Source organism: Lactuca sativa, chromosome 4 (assembly GCF_002870075.4).
Source record: "Lactuca sativa cultivar Salinas chromosome 4, Lsat_Salinas_v11, whole genome shotgun sequence".
NCBI lineage: Eukaryota > Viridiplantae > Streptophyta > Magnoliopsida > Asterales > Asteraceae > Lactuca > Lactuca sativa.
The window spans coordinates 40,187,400-40,207,089 of NC_056626.2; the positions used below are offsets into that span (position 1 = coordinate 40,187,400).

At 36.5% G+C, this 19,690-nt stretch overlaps 1 protein-coding gene across 1 annotated transcript; it reads left to right on the forward strand.

Annotated features, from left to right (window-relative positions):
* Positions 1-4,677: 4,677 nt before the first annotated feature.
* LOC111917750 (uncharacterized) lies at positions 4,678-5,127 on the forward strand. Its single transcript, XM_023913409.1, has one exon. The coding sequence runs from the start codon at positions 4,678-4,680 to the stop codon at positions 5,125-5,127; it is 450 nt and encodes a 149-aa protein (XP_023769177.1).
* The last annotated feature ends 14,563 nt before the right edge of the window (positions 5,128-19,690 follow it).

The following is a 19,690-nucleotide window of genomic DNA, read 5'->3' on the forward strand; positions in this document are numbered from 1 at the left end:
ATGAGAATTGAAGATCTCATCGGTAGTAGTCCAACGATAAAATGACAGACTAAAACGGGGTTCCGATGAAGGAGTTATGAATTTCGAAAGGAATTTTCCTGTCCCGGCCTACTAAAAAATATATTAATAATATATTAAAATTAAAGTCAAAATTAGCCAACAGAGTCTAAATGAGAGTTGTAGAGCATAATCTCACCTTCGCGTCGATATAAAGAACGTCGAAAACAGAATTCGTATGCAAAAGTTATGAATTTCTGAAGTTCGGGCGCGAAACCCCAAAACTGTCAGGGTTCACGACATAAATATAGTGTTCACGACATGAACTGACTTCTGACGCCTTCTGGAGCCTATAGAGCAAGTGGACGAGTGACGAACGCAGTGACCTATTGTGCTCACGACGTGAACACTTAAAACTCACGACGTGAGTGTAGAAATTTCACCCTATAAATAGAAATCAAGGGTCAGCCGATTTTGGTTGCTCCGTCTCTTCTCTCTGACTCCCGATACTCTCTCTAAGCTCTATTTTAACCCCCTAAGCCCCGAAGATCCCGAGGAGAAAGGAGTTTTCAAGCCGAAGCTCTGCGTGCGAGAAGCCAGGTATTTGAAGATATTGTAGTTTCACCGAATAGCTACTACTCTTAGAGCCGTAGTGTTGTCCGATCATCTTCTGATCAAGTGAGTGTATAGTCACTTTCTTCTAACACATAAATACGAAGCATTTTCTATGAAATACGTGCTATGTGTTTATATATTGTTTGTCTATGTGAGATGGGCATAGAATTGATGTTTTTATACGGGTGTTAAATGATTTAAACTGTGTTTGTATTTATATCTACAAAAATGGTGGGTAGAGCATGGGTAGATGGAATAGTTGGTGACGATGCGACTTCGTGCCTATTGAGTAAAGCCTTGGTGATGATGCGAATTCGTGCCTATTGAGTAAGATTTGGTGACGATGCAACTCCGTGCCTATTGAGTAAGCTTTGGTGACGATGCGACTTCGTGCCTATTTGATAAACCTTGGTGATGCTGTGACTTTGTGCCTGTTGAGTAAACCTTGGTGACTATGGAATTAGCGCCTGATAGCTATGGATTTAGTATCTGATAGATAAATTTTGGCAGCAATGGACTTCGTGCCAATTCCTTAGGTAAATCCTTAGGAATGAATGAATGAAGGATAATTGGTTCTTAGGGTAAAACCTTAAGAAATAAAGGAGATAATGGGAATGGGTATTTGGGTTGATTGTTTGATGATTGAATAATAAATGTATTATTGTGGGTTGAAAACCCTATATGCTCACCAGGCTCCCAAGCCTGACCTGCTCAGTTTTCTTTGTATCACAGGTATCAATACGAAGACATATTTTGCTGAGAGATTAAAGGAGATGTAAATCATTAGTGTAAATAAATGTAAGTTCTGTTTATGCTTATGTGTCTGTATCGGAACATGACATCCGAGATTTTTTTATATAATGAAAATACTTTTCTTTAAGAAATGCTTTGATAAATTCTTATCATATTTTGTTTGGGGAACAAATTCCGCAACAGTTTTCTTTAAACGATTACTTTGATTTCAAAAACAAAGCATAAACAAATCGGTCTTTTATGGCCGTGAAATTGGGGATGTCATAGTTGGTATCAGAGCATTAGTTTAAGCGAACTAGGAATTTTGTAGGAAATTTCTAAACTTAAACTTAGAATGCCAAGTGAAGATTGTGAGATGTGTGTCTGTTATATTTTAGACACGAGTACTAGTTTATTTTAGGAGAGTTTCCTAAAATTCTTTTATGTGCTAAATGTTATATGTTGCCATATATGATATTATTTGTTCGGATCTATGGTCTGTTGCCGACCGGATCGGGAAATATTATGTGTTTAGGATTGTTAGTGTATGTCTACGATATTAGAACTAGCATGTAAACGTTTCGGAGTGATAAGGATGATATATGTATCTATCGTGAATGAGGATCTAAATTCACCTTATTCGGTGTATAGATCAAGAATGGCAAGAACTAGAAGCGGAGTTGGAAAGCAAATGAGAACAGGAATCAAACACCAGCGATTGAGCAAATACCTGATGTAGTTGCAGCACCTGAGCCAATGACGATGGCTGGTGTACAAGCAATGATGCAGACGATGTTGCATCGTCAAATGGAGGAGACCAGGCGGTTGCTTCGAAAAAATCGTGAAGAACTGTCAGTTCAAGTGGAAGAGCCCGAAGTAAATGGAGGGCATTCGGAAGGACGGAACTACAGTGGGACCGTTGGTCAATCCAACCCACCAATAGTTTATCGAAACTATCAGGATGGAGGAAATGACGGACGTGGATGCAAGTACAAGGATTTCATGGCATCCAAACCACCGTGTCTTTCTGGGAGCCCGACACCGGTGCAAGTCATGGTCTGGATCTCCGAGATGGAGACAATGTTTGAAAGTTGTGAGTGTAGCAACAGACAGAAGACAGCTCTTGCAATTCCTCTATTAAAATCTGGAGTACTGAGCTGGTGGAAGTTACTGGCTGGTTCGATGCCCAAGGGGGGAGCTAGCAAGATGTCTTGGTAAGAGTTCGTGGTGCAACTAAAAATGCAATACTGCTCTGAGCAGGATCTTCTGGAAATCAACAATGAGTTCCAGAATCTGAAAAATGGAAAATTAAGCATCACTAAATACGCTACAAGCTTTACGGAGAAGATGAAGCGTATTCCATACCTAATTCCAACAGAACTTTCCAAGGTCAACAAGTTTGCCAATGGATTACCAGCGAACATTGGTCCTATAGTCAAGCAAGCAACCACTCTGAAAGCTGCCATCTGGGCAACCAAAAATGTTGAGACCCAAATAAAAGAAAAGGGTCTGGAGAGAGCTAAAGTTGGAGAGAAAAGGAAGCATGAAGGATCTTCAATGATCAACAAAAAAACCAAATTCTCGAAATCTAGAGGAAGAGATGAAGCTAAGTGGTGTGAGAAGTGTAAAAAAAACACATCGGGAAGTGTAGAGAGGAGATGACCTGCTACAAATGTGGGAAGAAAGGGCATTTCGCCAACAAATGTGCAACTAACAAAGGTGTGCTACGGATGTAACGAAGAAGGGCATATTTCTAGAGTCTTCCCAAAGAAAAACGCACCGCCACAGCCAAGGGCATTCCACATGCTCCTCGACGAAGCAGAAAACAATGGGAGGATTAAAGGATGAAGACTTCATATCAATATATATAAAGTCTGTATCAGGAAGTGTAGCTTATTAGAGGCATAGTATAGGGTGAACTTGAACCTTTGTGTAATTGTTTCAAGAAATAATATAAACCCTGGTTTTGTTATCTGATGTGTTGAATGATTATATGGTTTATGTATGGTGACTTGGTTGACTGTGAGACGATACTTGGGACGAGTATGAGTAGGTGTGAATAGTAGTAGAGATCTATACTACTGGAAGCACATGACTCACGCTTGGATCAAGGAAAGTCACAATGTTACCAAGAAGCTAGTGATTGATCTCGTTTTATTCAAGTATGTCGTTACCATTGTTTCGGTAGTAACTAAGAAGATGATTGATATTCTGACCCTAGCGGTCGTATCAAATTGAGTCCGACTACGTTGAGTTTGTTACGTGGTTCATAGAATCAAGTTCGAGGTAGCATCTGACTCAAGTCATAAGATTGAAATCAATGTGATCGATAGCATCACACTCGTTGAGATTATATCACATTAGAATATGAAGGAAGGTATATTCCATTCTAGAATTTGACTCTATGAGACTTGAGTCTAACTGTTGCATCATACGATGAAAGGTCATTAGAACACGACCCATCGGTCTGTTACAAAAGATAAAGGAAAGTACTTATCCTAAGAAGAAGAAGGAGTCCTCAATAAGGATTTATTTTGTAACTCGAAGGTTACGGTTGAAAGTACAACATAATACGAAGAGCAGATGCAGGATTGAGCACTACCTACTATCGAGAAGTCTAAGAGTTAGATACTCTTTCGAGGAAATATAGAACTTACAGTTATTACCTAGGATGAAGAGATAACGTATGGAATCATTATACAATTCATATTTCGTTGGTGATTACGGGACGTAATCATCCTAAGGGGGAGATAATTGTAATGCCCGTAGATCCGGGCAAGTCAATTTAGAGACGATAAGCATCAAAAATGACTTTTGATGGAAGATTATGTAGAAGGGGTAATCTTAACTAAGTTGTAGTATATGTTACAAGGCATCCGTACATATAAAGATCGCTTGAGCAAATATTCTCATCTCATTCCCCTGAAACACCCATTCACAGCTGCTATAGTGGCCCAAAGCTTCATCAAAGAAATTGTCAGACTCCACGGGTTACCCACCTCAATCATCAGTGATCGAGACAAGATCTTTGTCAGTAATTTTTGGATGGAACTATTCAGGTTGCATGGAATTTCCCTCAAGAAAAGCACAGCGTACCACCTGCAATCGGATGGCCAATCAGAAGTAGTCAATTTATGACTTGAAACCTATCTTCGTTGGTTTTGTTCAGACAAACCCAAGACTGGGTCCAAATGGCTAGCTTGAGCTGAGTTTTAGTACAGTTCCTCCTATCACACATCCACAAAATGCAGCCCATTTAAGGCCTTATATGGTAAGGAGCCACCTCCCATTATTCGATTCGAAGGACAACGTACCACCCTTGATGCAGTTGACATGCTGTTAGAAGATCATGATGCGGTATTGGATGACCTCCGTATGAACTTAATCCGAGCCCAACAAAGAATGACGGTTCAAGCAAACAATAAGAGGAAGGATGTGGAATATCAGGAGGGAGACATGGTTTATCTCAAGCTGAAGCCTTACCGACAACAAAGCCTAGCTAGGAGGAAGTATGACAAGCTTGTAGCTCGCTACGATGGTCCTTACATAGTTTGCCAAAAAATTGGGAAAGTTGCATACAAATTGGAATTACCCCATGAAAGTATGATCCATTCGGTCTTCCATGTTTCCCAGTTAAGATTTGCTTTTGGTGTACCAAACAAACCCACTCAATTGCCAGCCCAACTGTCTGGTGACATGGAACTAAAGTTGCAACCAGAAGAACTGAAAGGGGTGAGACTCAAGCAAGGTGTAGATCTAGGCGACAAGGAAGTTTCAATCTAATGGAAGCGGTTAGCTGAATCAGAAGCCACATGGGAGGATTTCGAGAAGCTAAACCAGGCTTTTCCCACTTTTAACATTAAGGACAAGGTTGAAGTTTGGGTGGCGGGTATTGATAAACATCAACCACTGCTAGTTTACTCCAGGAAGGGTAAGAGGCCCAAGGCCCAAGAGGACCTATGAATTACGAGTCCAGTCCATTAGCCTGAGGTATGGGAAGATGATTCTTAGAAAATAATCTTATTGGTTGTTTCTTTTCTTTTGTTAGTGACCTTAGCACTATTTTGATCGTGGGGGTGGTGCATGTGTCCTTAGCCAATGATAGAGCAGTTACAACTTTTTGTTAGAGGATATATTAGCTAGCTTTTGCTTTGTGTTCTTTAGGCAAAAATTTGTAAGAAGTTCTTTTTAGAACCAAGAGCAATCCCTCTCTCGATGAAAGACCCCAACTTTCGTATTTCTGAGAGACCCAAACTTTCATACTTCACAATATTATTACTCCAAAACATGCTACTTGCATATTCATAAAAGTAATATTTTACATTGATAAAGAGGTTACAACCTATTGGATACAAACCGACTATTACAAAGTGTTATATATTACATAACTACCCAGGATATTGTAATTTATACAAACATAAGCTGAAGTACAAAAGTATTATTACGAACTATTCTAAATCTTTCAACAATATATGATCATACTGGTTACTTACCACTTGCAATTGTTAAACATTGATAGGGTAAGCGGTGACGCTTAGTGAGTTCAATAATAGATACAATATAACGTTATGTCATATATATATACTTCAATATGGCAGAAGCAAAGAGAAACAAGGAACAACAAATGCATATGTGTATCATGTGTTAAGCTTTCCATATCATTCAATGACTTGATTCAAAGATATACAATCAATGAGACATAATAATTTCCATACTTGATATACATCAATAAAGCTTCGACACAAATGGCACAGAAGACATAAGATTTCTGATTAACATCTTGGTAGATTTCAGGCTTATAGCCCTGTCTAACCATTTGCCAATGCCATAGAATAAAAGTCATTCTCTTACAGAGACATGCTCTACATGGCCAGAGGCTACATACCAGTACCAATGTGAATCTAAGTCCTTTCACTGATCACATGGTCAAAGGTATTACTTTTGCTATAAAAATAGCAAATAAAATAACACGAGAAAATAACTCAGAATAATAAAACTGAAAAGCACATAACACATATAACGCATAACATATAATTTTTCCTATATATTGAACTCACCTTAAATTAACCGAAGGTCAAAATAGTAATTTGGACAGCGCTTCGGCTTTAAATATGACTTTTTATGTTGTAAACCGAGAGCTTAATTGAAAACCGGGCTCTGCGAAGGTAGGGCTTCAAAACCGAAAATATAAATCTTTCGGGCTTCACAGGCACTTCGGGACGTATTCCGGGCTTTAAAAATGATACCAGGGCTTCAGGGGATATGGAAATAGTCAAAATATTGAAAAAGAGGTCAAAATTGCCAATTTTCTAAAATTACTCGGGAAGGCTCGCAGGCCTCCCTTTTATAAGGGTGAGATCCGAAGTCGGCCGAGAAGAGGCGGTGCCAGCGAGGGGCTCCAGATGGCACGCATGCGAGGGAGGCAGGTGGAGGTGCAAGGCTCGGACACGCGAAGAGGGGAGTCAGCAGTGAAGCAGCTCGGTGGCAGCCAGCATCGAAGGACACGCGCGAGGCGTCTTACGAGCCGTCTTAGACTTCGCCTAGGACGTAAAAAGGTGTGTCGTATGCGCAGTGGACCTCGCTTCGGACCAATCAGAGACGGGCACGAGTGGACACGGGTCAGATTCGCAAGAAGAGTGACGTGGCTAGTACTATTCATGCGAGTTTATCCGAAATTCTCGGATTTTGAGCCAAAATCTTCCAAAATTCATAACTTTCGCATATGAACTCGGTTTTTGACGTTCTTTATATGAACACGTAGCTAAAATTATGTTCTACAACTTTCGTTTAGACTTCGTCGGCTAATTTTGACTTTAATTTTTATATTATTATTTTTAACAGACCGGGACAAGAAAATCAGTTAAAAATTCATAACTTCTTCATCCGACATCCGTTTTCGTCAGACTTTTTATCGTTGTACTACAAATGACGAAACCTTCAATTCTCGTTTAGGTTGTGTCGGCTAAAAACCACTCAATCTAAAATTCGAGTTTTTAGCTGTCTACTGCTAAGCTGAAACTTCGTAAAATCATAACTTCCTCAAACGAAGTCAGATTTTGGCGTTCTTTTTATCGAACTTCTCGGTTTAATGAATACTAAGACTTTCATTTAGATCACTAAGGATAAAAAGTAGTTTATCAAAAACTCACTTTTTACGTCATTCGGCGTCGTGTCGGTTTTGTCGCGAATCTTCGATTGGTCATAACTTCTTCGTTATAACTCGGATTTCGATGAGGTTTTCGCCTAAATGTTTCTAACGAGATTATCTACAACTTTCAATAATAAAATTGTATTTATTCCAAATTTTATATTTTCGTTAAATTTCACTATTTGACATTTGATTGGAATCTCATAAGACTTCCAATACTTTCTGAATGATTCTAAGCATAGTTTTACTTCAATTCTAGTAAAAACTATCTGTTAGAACTCAACATTCAAATTCACATAATATTTCATAATATTATTTACTTAAAACACGATTTCAAAACGTGTATGTTACACTCGAATATGGGGCTTTTGTTATGAATGATCGGTAATCTTTTGGTTCTTTCCTCCGTTTTCTTTGTTCAATTGTGTGTTGGTTGTAAAGAATAAAGTTATAGGAAAGGAAGAACTTATCAGATTGAAGGCAGTAATTTGATAAAGCAAGGTATTTGAGATTCAATGGAACTAAAAGTGTACCTTTAAACATTAAAAGAAAAAATAAATAAGAACATAAAACGCATGAAGTGTTTTATAGTGTTAAGGGTAAAAACATACATGTTAACACTTTGATTCTTGGAGGCATCTTCTTTTCCTTTTCTAAACCACAAGTTCTTTATTTGGTTTCTGAAACCTTTTCTTGTTGCAGAGTAATAATTGGAGTTTGTAAAAGGAATTGGAATTAACGATACGAACTAATCTCATAGTAATGGAAGGGAATTTGCGGTTCTTAAAATATTTTTGAAATGAATGAAATTTATCAAAGGAATTGGAATTTGTCATGTGTATGGTTGAAAGGAAATGGAAATGATTTCAATTCCATTCATGTTTTGTTTTGTGTTTGGTTTGCATGACTATCAAAAGAATTGAAGTGAAAATGATGTTAAATGACCAAAACACCCTTTAGTGACTTTTTTCTTAAAATCAATAGAACTGCTATTATAATTAAACCCATGTAATTTAAATGGGAGAATGAGCAACAATGCAATTTAAAAACTTACATGTAATAGATGATCAAAGGATACATTGCGGTACAAATTCTTTATTGAAAAATTGGAACCATGTTAATACAAAATCAGGTTGAGAACCTGCAGGGGCAAGTAACTAAAAATAATTTTAAAATGATAAAATTTAAACTCTTAGAATTGTGTGTAAAAACTTACAGATGGGTATAGTTTCTAATTCTATATATATATATATATATATATATATATATATATTGGTGATGGATGGCTCTAAGTACAAGTCTGAATCCTCATTGTTTCCTGCATCACAACATCAGCAATAACCAGTCTGAATCCTCATTAAGGAAAACGTTATGGAGCCATGAAATGAGTACCAAAATTTCAAAAAATGTTCTTCTTTTAAAGAATCTTTTCTTGGATTATTAGGATATAATTATGCGCCTTAAACGTATGACAAATAATTTTTAAGAAAAGTGATAAATTTTGTTGGGGGTAAGTATACACTCTTAGGCCTCGTTTGTTTTTCTACAAAAGCACTTTTTGAGCATTTTTCCCTTCTGGCGGGTAGACGTTTCTCAAATGCACGTCTTCTTCCGCAAACATGGAAAAAGACAAAACACATTTAACCACTTCTAAAACAAACAACATCTTAATGTAAACCCTCTGGCCTCTACATTTCATCACAATAGTTACTGATTTTGTATTTGTGGTAGTTAGTGGTAGAACAAGTGTACAATGTTGTTCTTCCAGAGAAATCGAAGACAGGAAATTGGTACCTTACAATTTACATCATAATTTTGTGTTCTAATACTTTCATCACTGAAATTGTATATATCTGAAACCTCCCGAGATTCCAAGTAGATGGATTTATTAGTGGAGAGTATGTTGAGTAGTTTATTAGTTTTTAAGGCGGATTGGATACAAATCAAATACATTATAATTTATTTATTTACATTTTTTTAAAGATACAAATGGATGAGTTATCCAAGGCATGTATGTCACTTGTATACTAATTTATCCTTGTTGGTTTTGTACCTTTCCAAAGAAAATCAAATTCATGACAAAACAACTCTTTCTTTTTGGCTTACTTACTATATGTTCAATTTTTCATTGGTGTAGGTCAACTATTAGACTAGGAAAAACTTTATGATGTATATTATATATTTTGTAATTCTCATGGTACTAAACTGTCACGCCCATGACGTAATCAATGAGGAAAAGGGAGACGTGTTGAATATTTTACATTCTCATGTATATTATATACATATTCTAGTCAATGAGGAAAAGGGAGACGTGTTGAATATTTTACATTCTATTATGGTATCAGAGCGATACCTCTGCTCTCCCCAATAACCCTAGCAGTCAAAAACTCCAAGTCACGGCTCAACCTACAGTTTCGATTCCATCTTTATCTTTTTTTTCTTCCTCAGCACTTTTGATTCTATCTTCATTATCTCTTCATTCATCTTCTTCTCTTTCACTCGAATGGCTAATCTACATCCTGCTCTTACAGTTACCAACATCAGGGATTTCATTCCTATTGTGTTGGACCATGATGACGGGCAATACACATCATGGGTGGAACTCTTCAAGATCCACTGTCACGCCCATTACGTAATCAATCACATCATTCCCACTGAAGGATCTTCATCGAAATCACCCAGTGATAAAGATAAAGAAAAGATTGATGACAAAGTTCCATGAAAACTATTAGATTCTTTAGTTCTACAATGGATTTACAGTACAGTCTCTAAGGATTTACTAATCACCATTCTCAAGCCAGACTCTACTGCTGAATAGGCATGGAAAGCCAGACTCTACTGCTGAACAGACTCTACTGATGAGTTTAATGCTCTTATTGACAATAACAATTAGGAGTTAGTACCTCGTGAGCCGCATATGAATGTTATATGTTGCATGTGGATTTACAAAGACAAGACCAAGTTAGATGGTTCACTTGAGCGCTACAAAGCGCGACTGGTCTGTGACGGGAGAACACAATAGGTTGGGGTCGATTGCGATGAGACATTCAGCCCGGTTGTCAAACCGGCAACTATACATTCAGTTCTTAGTATTGCATTATTTCAGGGATGGGAGATTAATCAATTAGATGTCAAGAATGCTATTTACATGGACATCTGGAAGAGATGGTTTATATGCATCAGCCTGCCGGTTTCCGTCATCCATCTTATCCTCATCATGTCTGTAGACTTAGGAAATCATTGTACGGTCTAAGACAGGCACCACGGGCATGGTACCAAAGGTTCACAGATTATGTCACCACTTTGGGATTTCACCATAGTTCATGCAACCATTCACTGTTTGTTTATAGAAATGGTCACGACATCGCTTACCTTTTACTCTATGTGGATGATATCATTCTTACCACGTCATCATCGATATTAAAGCAACATCTCGTGTCTTGCCTATCACACGAGTTTCCATGAAGGATTTAGGGCCTTTGCATTATTTTCTAGGTATTGTTGTCACCAGAAATCCAGGAGGCCTATTCCTATCTCAACATAGATATGCCATAGACATCCCCCGTCGTGCTAATATGAAAGATTGCAATTCGGTTGCTATGCCTGTTGACTCTGAAGGAAAACTAATTCAATCTCCAGGAGACCTTATAGATGATCCAACCACTTACCGGAGCTTGGCAGGTGCCCTACAATACCTGACTTTCACCCGACCCGATATCTCATACGCGGTACAGCAGGTGTGCATGCATATGCATGCTCCTCGTCTAGCACACATGAATGCTCTTAAACGCATTCTCAGGTATATTAAGGGGACTCTATCTATGGGTCTTCACATGCATCGCAGTAACCCATCTATTCTTACGACATACACAGATGCTGATTGGGCTGGTTGTCTAGACACGCGTCGCTCTACTTCAGGATATTGTGTTTTTCTTGGTGATAACCTTCTCTCATGGTCCTCTAAACGGCAAACCACAGTCTCATAATCGAGTGCAGAGGCACAATATAGGGGTGTTGCAAATGCAGTTGCTAAAATATGTTGGCTACGTAATTTATTACTCGAATTGGGTCATCCTCCAATGCGTACTTCTCTAGTATACTGTGATAATGTTAGTTCGATTTACATGTCGGGCAACCCCATACAACATCAACGCACTAAACATATTGAGATTGATATTCACTTCGTTGGAGAAAAGGTACAACGCGGCCAAATCTGGGTTTTACATGTCCCGTCACAATACCAACTTGCCGATATATTCACCAAAGGTTTACCATAAGTACTTTTTCAAGATTTTCGATCCAGTCTAAGTGTCCGCAATCCTCCCCCTTAGACTGAGGGGGTATATTAGACTTGGAAAAACTTTATGATGTATATTATATATTTTGTAATTCTCGTGGTACTAAACTGTAACATTTGTAAGTATATATACATATTCTACTCAATGAGGAAAAGGGAGACATGTTGAATATTTTAAATTCTATTATCAACAACTTGGAATTGTTGGATGACATGGCGGAAATGAGTTCCACCTACTGTGTTACACGATTATATAACAGAGCATATGATGGGTGGTGTATAAATGATCAATTTATGTATTTTTCAATCATTGATGCTCAGTTATGTGTGTGTGGTTGGTTATTGCAGTGTTATGAATGCAGTGGGGGTTTTAATTCTTTAATCCTCTTGGTGTTCGAAAAAGGTTAAGGTTGTGTTAGGTTGTGCAAAATTCTTTCATTTTTTAGAAAATAGAATTGAGTTTGAGTTTTCGTTTTCAGTTTTCAATGAAAATTTTAGAAAACGCATTTGGTTGAAACAGAATTTTCATTCTCCATTTTAGAAATTTAGAAAACTGTAAAAATCACTTTTCTAATTTACATATATAATTCGACAAACTAATAGTTTTCATTTTTTTTGACATCTTTTGAAAACTGGATCAACCAAACGTGTTTTAAAAAATTTTGACAACCAAAGATACCTTAAGCATCTCTTTGTCAACACCAATTTTTCCCTCATAATTAGCAATTTCCTTTGATTTCAAGAGGTCATCAAGCCTTCTTTCAGTGAAGTCTCCCTTCTGTTTGAAATGTTTGGTTCCCTGTTTTCCTGCTTTTTTGTCTAACACATGTCCTCCCCCTCTTCTATTTTGAAAATTTTGTTGTATTTTTTAACTCAATTTTAGATTAGTTAGGGTTTCACATGTTTCCCTGATTACATATGGCCATCTGGTAAAATCTAATTGCATCTCCAAAATGATATTTGTTATACTTTCCTTGATAATTATCTTTCTGTTACAAAAATCTCTTACTAATAATATCTTATTTTATCCCTTGTTATAGTAGCAGTTGACAAATTAGTCGTTTCTGATGCTTTAATGATTTTGTGCTTCACTTATTAGAGGGTAGTGGTTGTTTAATTGAACCCTAAACAAATGAAAAATCTATCTGCATGTGGGATCGAAACATAGTCAACCCCAACAGTAAGGCTGCCAAGTACTTTGACTTTATAATGTAGAGTTTGTTTTCTTTTACTGCCTTATGATTTGAAATTTGTTTATATTTGTTGTTCTTTTATTACAACCTTTTCTTGATTTTGGAATGGAAGAAGCAATCAAGGTTGGTTTGTTTCATGAAAGATAAGCATTTCAAATTGGCTTTATAGTTGTATGGAGTAGTATTATGAATATTGGGTTGTTTGGCACTGTTGTCTACACACCATTAGGATATCATGTAAATAGGACAATTTTTTTTACTTGTCCCTGTCATCTTCGTCTCTTTCTATTCCATTTTCAAGGAGCATGATGAAATGTCAACACAATTTCTCTCTTTCCTTGGAAACTATTGTCATATATGTTGAAGAGGAATAACTAAACCCTAAATCCTCAAAAAATAAACCCTAAATATTTAAAAATAGTATCTTTTTGAAAATATGATACTCATTTCATTGTTTGATAATATTATGTTTGGTCTCTTGTTCTCAACTTTAGCAGCTTATATGTTAAATTTATTATAATGACCATTTTGCCAATGTATTCTTCATCTCTTCCATTTGCATGTTTAAGGAGCTAATAACTATCTCCTAATAATCCCAGAAAAGATTCTCTAAAAAGAATATTATTTGAAATTTCGGTACACATTTCATGGTTCCATAACGTTTTTGTTCCATGGGTCTGCTTTGGTGCCTTAGACTCACTAAACCTAGTGAGGAAACTCACCTCGAATGCTTAGTCTCATTGAAATAAATCCCTAGTTGTTGGCCTGACGACTCCCCGAGCTGACTGTACAAAATAACACCGAATAAACACTTGGGTTCCATTCCAAAATAAATGATCCAATCTTAGAGTAAAATGACCATTTTACCCCTGACCTAATATGATCCAAAACCAAGACCAAAACCACTTTTTCCTTCAAGGCCCATTTATGGCCCAATTTTCCAAATTAGGCCCAAACCCCCAATATGGGCCTTATCCCTAGGCTCAATAAACTCACTCAATCCAAAGGCTCGATTTCAGATGTCCCATTAAGTCCCAAAACAATAATGTCCAAGGAAATAGCCTACCTGAGGCCCAAAAGATGCAAAGCCCAAATCATCGAGTGCACGGGGCGTACTCAACTGCACGCTAAGCATACAAGTTGCATGGCTTGTACGCTGCACGTACGACCTTGTACGCCCATCGTACTCACCCATTAAGCTCTAAATTACTTAAGTCCAAGAGTCCCAATCACAGATCTGAGTCATATGCAACATATTAAACCATAAAGTCATTAAGTTGGTAGCTTTGCATGCCCCAAATGAACCCAAACCTGAAATGCAACACTCTACTTCTATTAAATTAACTCCAACTCATGCATTGATGGCTCTAAGCTTCAAAGATGGCAACTTTATGTCTCTAGGACCAAAAGAACACCAAGAGTAGCAACTCTAAGCTTCAGAAATGACAATGATCCACAAGATCTCATCTATGGGTCCAAAAGGGTCTAAAAACTCAAACAAAGGAGATCTAAGCATTAACAAAGCAAGTTCTAAGCTTTATACCTCAAATGAGGGCCAAATGATGATGATAACCCGAATCTTCAAGCTCAAGTTTCAACGACTCTTCTTCACCAACTTATTCTTCTTCCTTCCAAGGTTCCAAACTACCAAAAATACACTCCACAAGGTCAAGAACACACCAATACGCTATAGGGTTCGATATTAGGGTTTTTGGACAATAGATGATGATAAGGAGGCTAACAATTGAGACTTAATGACATTATATAGGGCTTGAACCCTATAAATTAGGGTTTTGAGTTTGACCACGTACGTTGCACGTACCACCTTCTACGCTGTGTGTACGTGCATGCCTCCGTGTTCCTTGAGTTCCATTACGCCCTGCGTACACCAGGCTTACGCCTAGCGTACGACCTTGACTAAGCCCACTCGTAAAGGCCCAATACACTAAGCCCAGAACAACTTACATGATTTAGAAAATGAATAAATAATTAAATAAATAATACCTTAGAACTATCGGGTGTTGCAATATTTGTGGCTTTTGAAGGATTCATGCTTGATTGTCATTTATCTTATGTTTATGATTCTAGTTCATATTTCTTATGCTTGTTTAATACTTTGATCATGAGGTTGGTACTTGAATGAGCAATTGTTGGTTTATTTCTTTGGTTGATCATTGAATTTACTTAGAACAAGGCTTTATGATGATAGAAGTCATCTCTAGCTTATGGATCATAACTCCTTTATAGATGTGTAAGCATTGACATCCTCTAGGAATTTGGGATTCCTTCATTCTTAAGACTAATCAACTTTCTTGAGTTTAATTGCTTCAATTGAATCCTTGATTTTGATTAAGAAGGTGTGTTGTGGGCTTCCCTAACCTCCATACTACCTATGAGGAATCTTGGCATATCGTGCTTTATGATTGCTATAACAAATTTGGGATGAACGATAAGCTTCATATTGAATCCTAATGATAAAAATAAAAATGTTCATTGTGTTGAAATGTCTTGGTTGACCAATTCTCTCCAATATTTGAGCATCTCATCATCTTGCTTAATTGCAAGTTTTTTAGTTATTCAAGTGTTTTAGTTTTCAAGCGATCACAACACCCCCTTTTAGTTTAACTGTAGTTAGTTCGTTTTATTACACCAGTTCTATTGGATTGCATTGGTGATTGAATACAACCATTTCCCTATAGACCGGTACCCCTTTTTACCATTATATTACGTTTTATTTGCAATCAAAGGGCGTAATTTGATTGGTGGACTTGACATCCCACCGTGAGTTCATCCACAAATTTTGAAATTTGCTCGTGCGCCGAAGTAGATTGTTACTACTGTGATCCAGTCGACCCTTTTGTTGCACCCTCTTTGTAAGACCCATATATGTCAGATGAAACCTTTTAAGAATTGAAAAGGGTTGAAGAACAACAAAAATGAGATAAAGTGTCGTCTCAGGTTCTCAGTGAACGTCGTGAAGTATTGCATCAGAATGCAAACAAGCTCAAGAGTGGATAGAGATTAATAAAAAGAAAATCAAAGAGCGTGAAGAACGGGTCAAAAAGACTAAGAAGACTACCAAAATGACTGAAAAATCACTTGCTGGGAAGGATGTAGAGATGATACATCTTAAGGTGCAAAATGATCATTTCGAAGATAAAATGAGAATTAGGGATGACGTTGTTTTTGAAAAAACCATGTCCAAGAACATATACACTCATTTTTGCATATACCGTATGCAACGGGTAATATTTGGTTTTGTCTGTCCTTAGTAACTGCAAGTAAAATGGTACATTTGAACTCGTCATTTTAGTGGGCTCCATCTACAAGGGTCGGCTTACAACAATTGACAAAAGTGCGTACCTACAATACATTGTATATCTATTCAAATGTATTGATTATAGTTGATTACATAAAAATAAAAATAATAATAATATAATCTAGTAATACTAACCGAGAAACTAAGTGCGACATACAACAACTCAAATCGATCATCAACATCTGTTTGAATATGTGTCACCGTGCCGAGATTATGTTTGTCCAAATTGTGGAAATAAGACGGAAGTTTGGTAAAATAATCCTCTTTCATACCCCTTAACAATAACAATGTATATTGCTTCGCACGTTAATCCTAATTGTATGAGATACTGATTTTCAATTGTTCATTCATATCGTTAATAATATCTTGTCCCCGATATACTCTACTATAATCTTCAGCCAAAACATCAACAAGATGTTCACCCAAAACATGTTTGTTTGATTGTTGATTATTAGGTTGCAACATTGTTAAAGAACATGTGAGTACGTCACCAAATTTATTCACTTGGAAAAGTCCGCCATAATTTTTTATTCCTTTTCCTCTTAGTAACCAAGAAGAATTTTTCCTAACATACACAACTTCATACCTTGATTTGGTCAATCTACTTATCTTCGTCTGAAAACCTTCTTAAAGACACTTTTCCCAATCCTCCGTTTTAGAAGGTCTTTGTTATTAATTATACATAGGCATTCAATCTTTTGATTGAGGTATACCATCTGTGATAGGATGTCTTCACTAACATAAATTGGACATGCCGGTAAATGGGGCATACCGTAAAAAAAGGTTATCGGGAAACTTAGCTTTACATTCATCACCTAACTCATCTCCATCAGAACTGCTTTCTAGGTCGGCTATATCTAAATCTACATCAACAACATCAACAGAATCCCCAAAACCATGTAGATTTTCAAATTTCTAAATCATAACTCTTTCCTTTTTACTATCATCTACTCCACCGCTATTGATAACTTTAACTTCTTGTTGGGGAACATCAACATAACAACCACCCACTTCATTAAGATATGTACCAACATCATCATCACCAACGTACTTGTAATTTCCAGGATCCACATAGTGAATAGTTGAATACCTTACATTAAAATTTTCAGCAACACTATGAAACTGAGGTACACTAGGAGTCATGAAAGTACCTATTGGGTTGTTGCTCCATTTATCTCTGGATAAGTTACCAAACCACTCATTTCCTCTCTTGCTACCCTCCATAACCGCATCACCTTCATCAGCCACCACAAACACTTTCACATCCTTCCTCTAACCGATTTGATTATTATGATGAACATTCTAACATCAATGTCTTAAACTATGACTATATAATGATTCAATCCAGGATGATGGAAACGAAGACTAATTTTATATCTATCTAAAAAATCGGTTTTCATTTTCACCGAAGATATAAAATCACTATAACTAATATACTCGGAAAATACCAAATCGAATTTAGAAATACCTCCATGTGGACATACATATTCCAGATTTGGCTCCATAATTTCCCACCTCCCACTAGTTACAACATAAATCAAATATTCATTCCTTTTATTAGAGGGGTTTTAAACAAATTTCCCAAAGAAATAACAGCTAAAGTTATAATATTTTGCAATACTTTATATATAATATGCTAGTTTCATAGTCAAACCCTATCATTTCGTAGTCAAAACGTATTTTTTTTTAAATAAAATAAATTACTCAAAATCACAGATTAAACATCTGAGGAAATTGTAGACGAACCAAGTTCATCTGCGATTTTGGTGTTGTATTTATACCGGAAAAAATCAAAAAAATAAAAAAAACCATTTACGAACGTACAACTGCCAATGCACACCCGTTCTTTAAACACTTATACGTTTGCAGTTCAATTTGTAAAATCGCAAATGAATTTAATCCATCTATGACTTTGTAGGTTATTTTTGTAATTTGGGTTTTTTTTTGCTATTTTCTGCAAAATAATTAAGGAAAGGGACTAAATTTGTAATTTTCTCATGATTTAATATGTTGTTTTTATAAGGTCTAATTACAAAAACAACATTATCCAAATCTCATATAAATGGGGCAGGAAGGTAGGATGAAAACAGTACTCAATTTTACGATTTAGGGTACTAACCATGGCTCCCCTGTTTAACCTGTTAATACCTGTATGTATGTATGTGCATATATATATATATATATATATATATATATATATATATATATATATATATATATATTATGTACAATTATTCAATTTAGAAGAACGTGATTATAGAAACCTGAAAGGAAATCGACACAAAAGTAAAAATCTAAAGTCTTTGAGGATACCTATAATTCCTAATTTGGAGGAAAACTTATCCTTCAATAAGTGGAACAAAAAGAAAACTAAAAAGCTTTAAACTTATGTAACTTCGCTAACTACTCAGACTGAGAACTGAGAACCTGAGACGTTGATTAAGTGATTATTCATAGAATTAGAGGTGATCGACCGAATGAATGATCGAGTGCTCATGTATCTTCAACAATTGATGTGTTGTCGTTTCTGCCTTTTGGTGTGTGTTAGACTGATCGATTAGTATGAGTGGGTATGGACTATCGCTTAAGCATTTGCATGATTCATAAATATAGTATAAAAAAGTGGGCCCCTAAAAAATTGGGCCAGCTGCCAACTCTTCCCACCCCTATTTTCAAAACTGTCCTTAATCATTGTGTTTGATTTTCTATATGCTACAAAAAATATCATACTTTTCAAAATGAGTTATTTATACCATGTTTTTTTAAAGATTTTAAAGAATCACCTTATGTTTTTTCCTGAGATTCCTGAATATAGTATAAAGAAGTGGGCCCCAAAAATAATTGGGCCAGATGCCCACTTCCACCCCCGCCCCCCCCCCCCTCAAAACCGGCCTTGAGCATCACATTTGATTTTCTATAGGCTACACAAAAATATCATACTTTGCAAAACAAGTTATTTATAAAGTAAATTACACGAATGATCCCTATGGTTTGGGGTAATTTCTGTGCTTGGTCACTAACTTATTTCTTTAACTCGAAAGGTCCTTAATGTTTGTATTTGTTACGTGATTGGTTTGTGTCTTACCTAAAATAGTATTGATGGATGATTGGTTCTCTACTTTATTTAACTGTTAGTAGACCGTATATTATGTTTGTTACTTGTCTATGTGCTAGGTATCAAGCTTATCTGAATATATCACATTTGACAGCAGTAAAACAAATCTTCCGATATCTGAAGGGCAGAAAGGGTTTAGGACTTTGGTACCTAGCAAAACACGACATCAATCTGCAAGCTTTCACAGATGTATACCATGTACAATGTAGATTTGACAAAAAAACACATTAGGAGGATGTCAATTCCTCGGTGGAATATTGGTGAGTTGGTCATC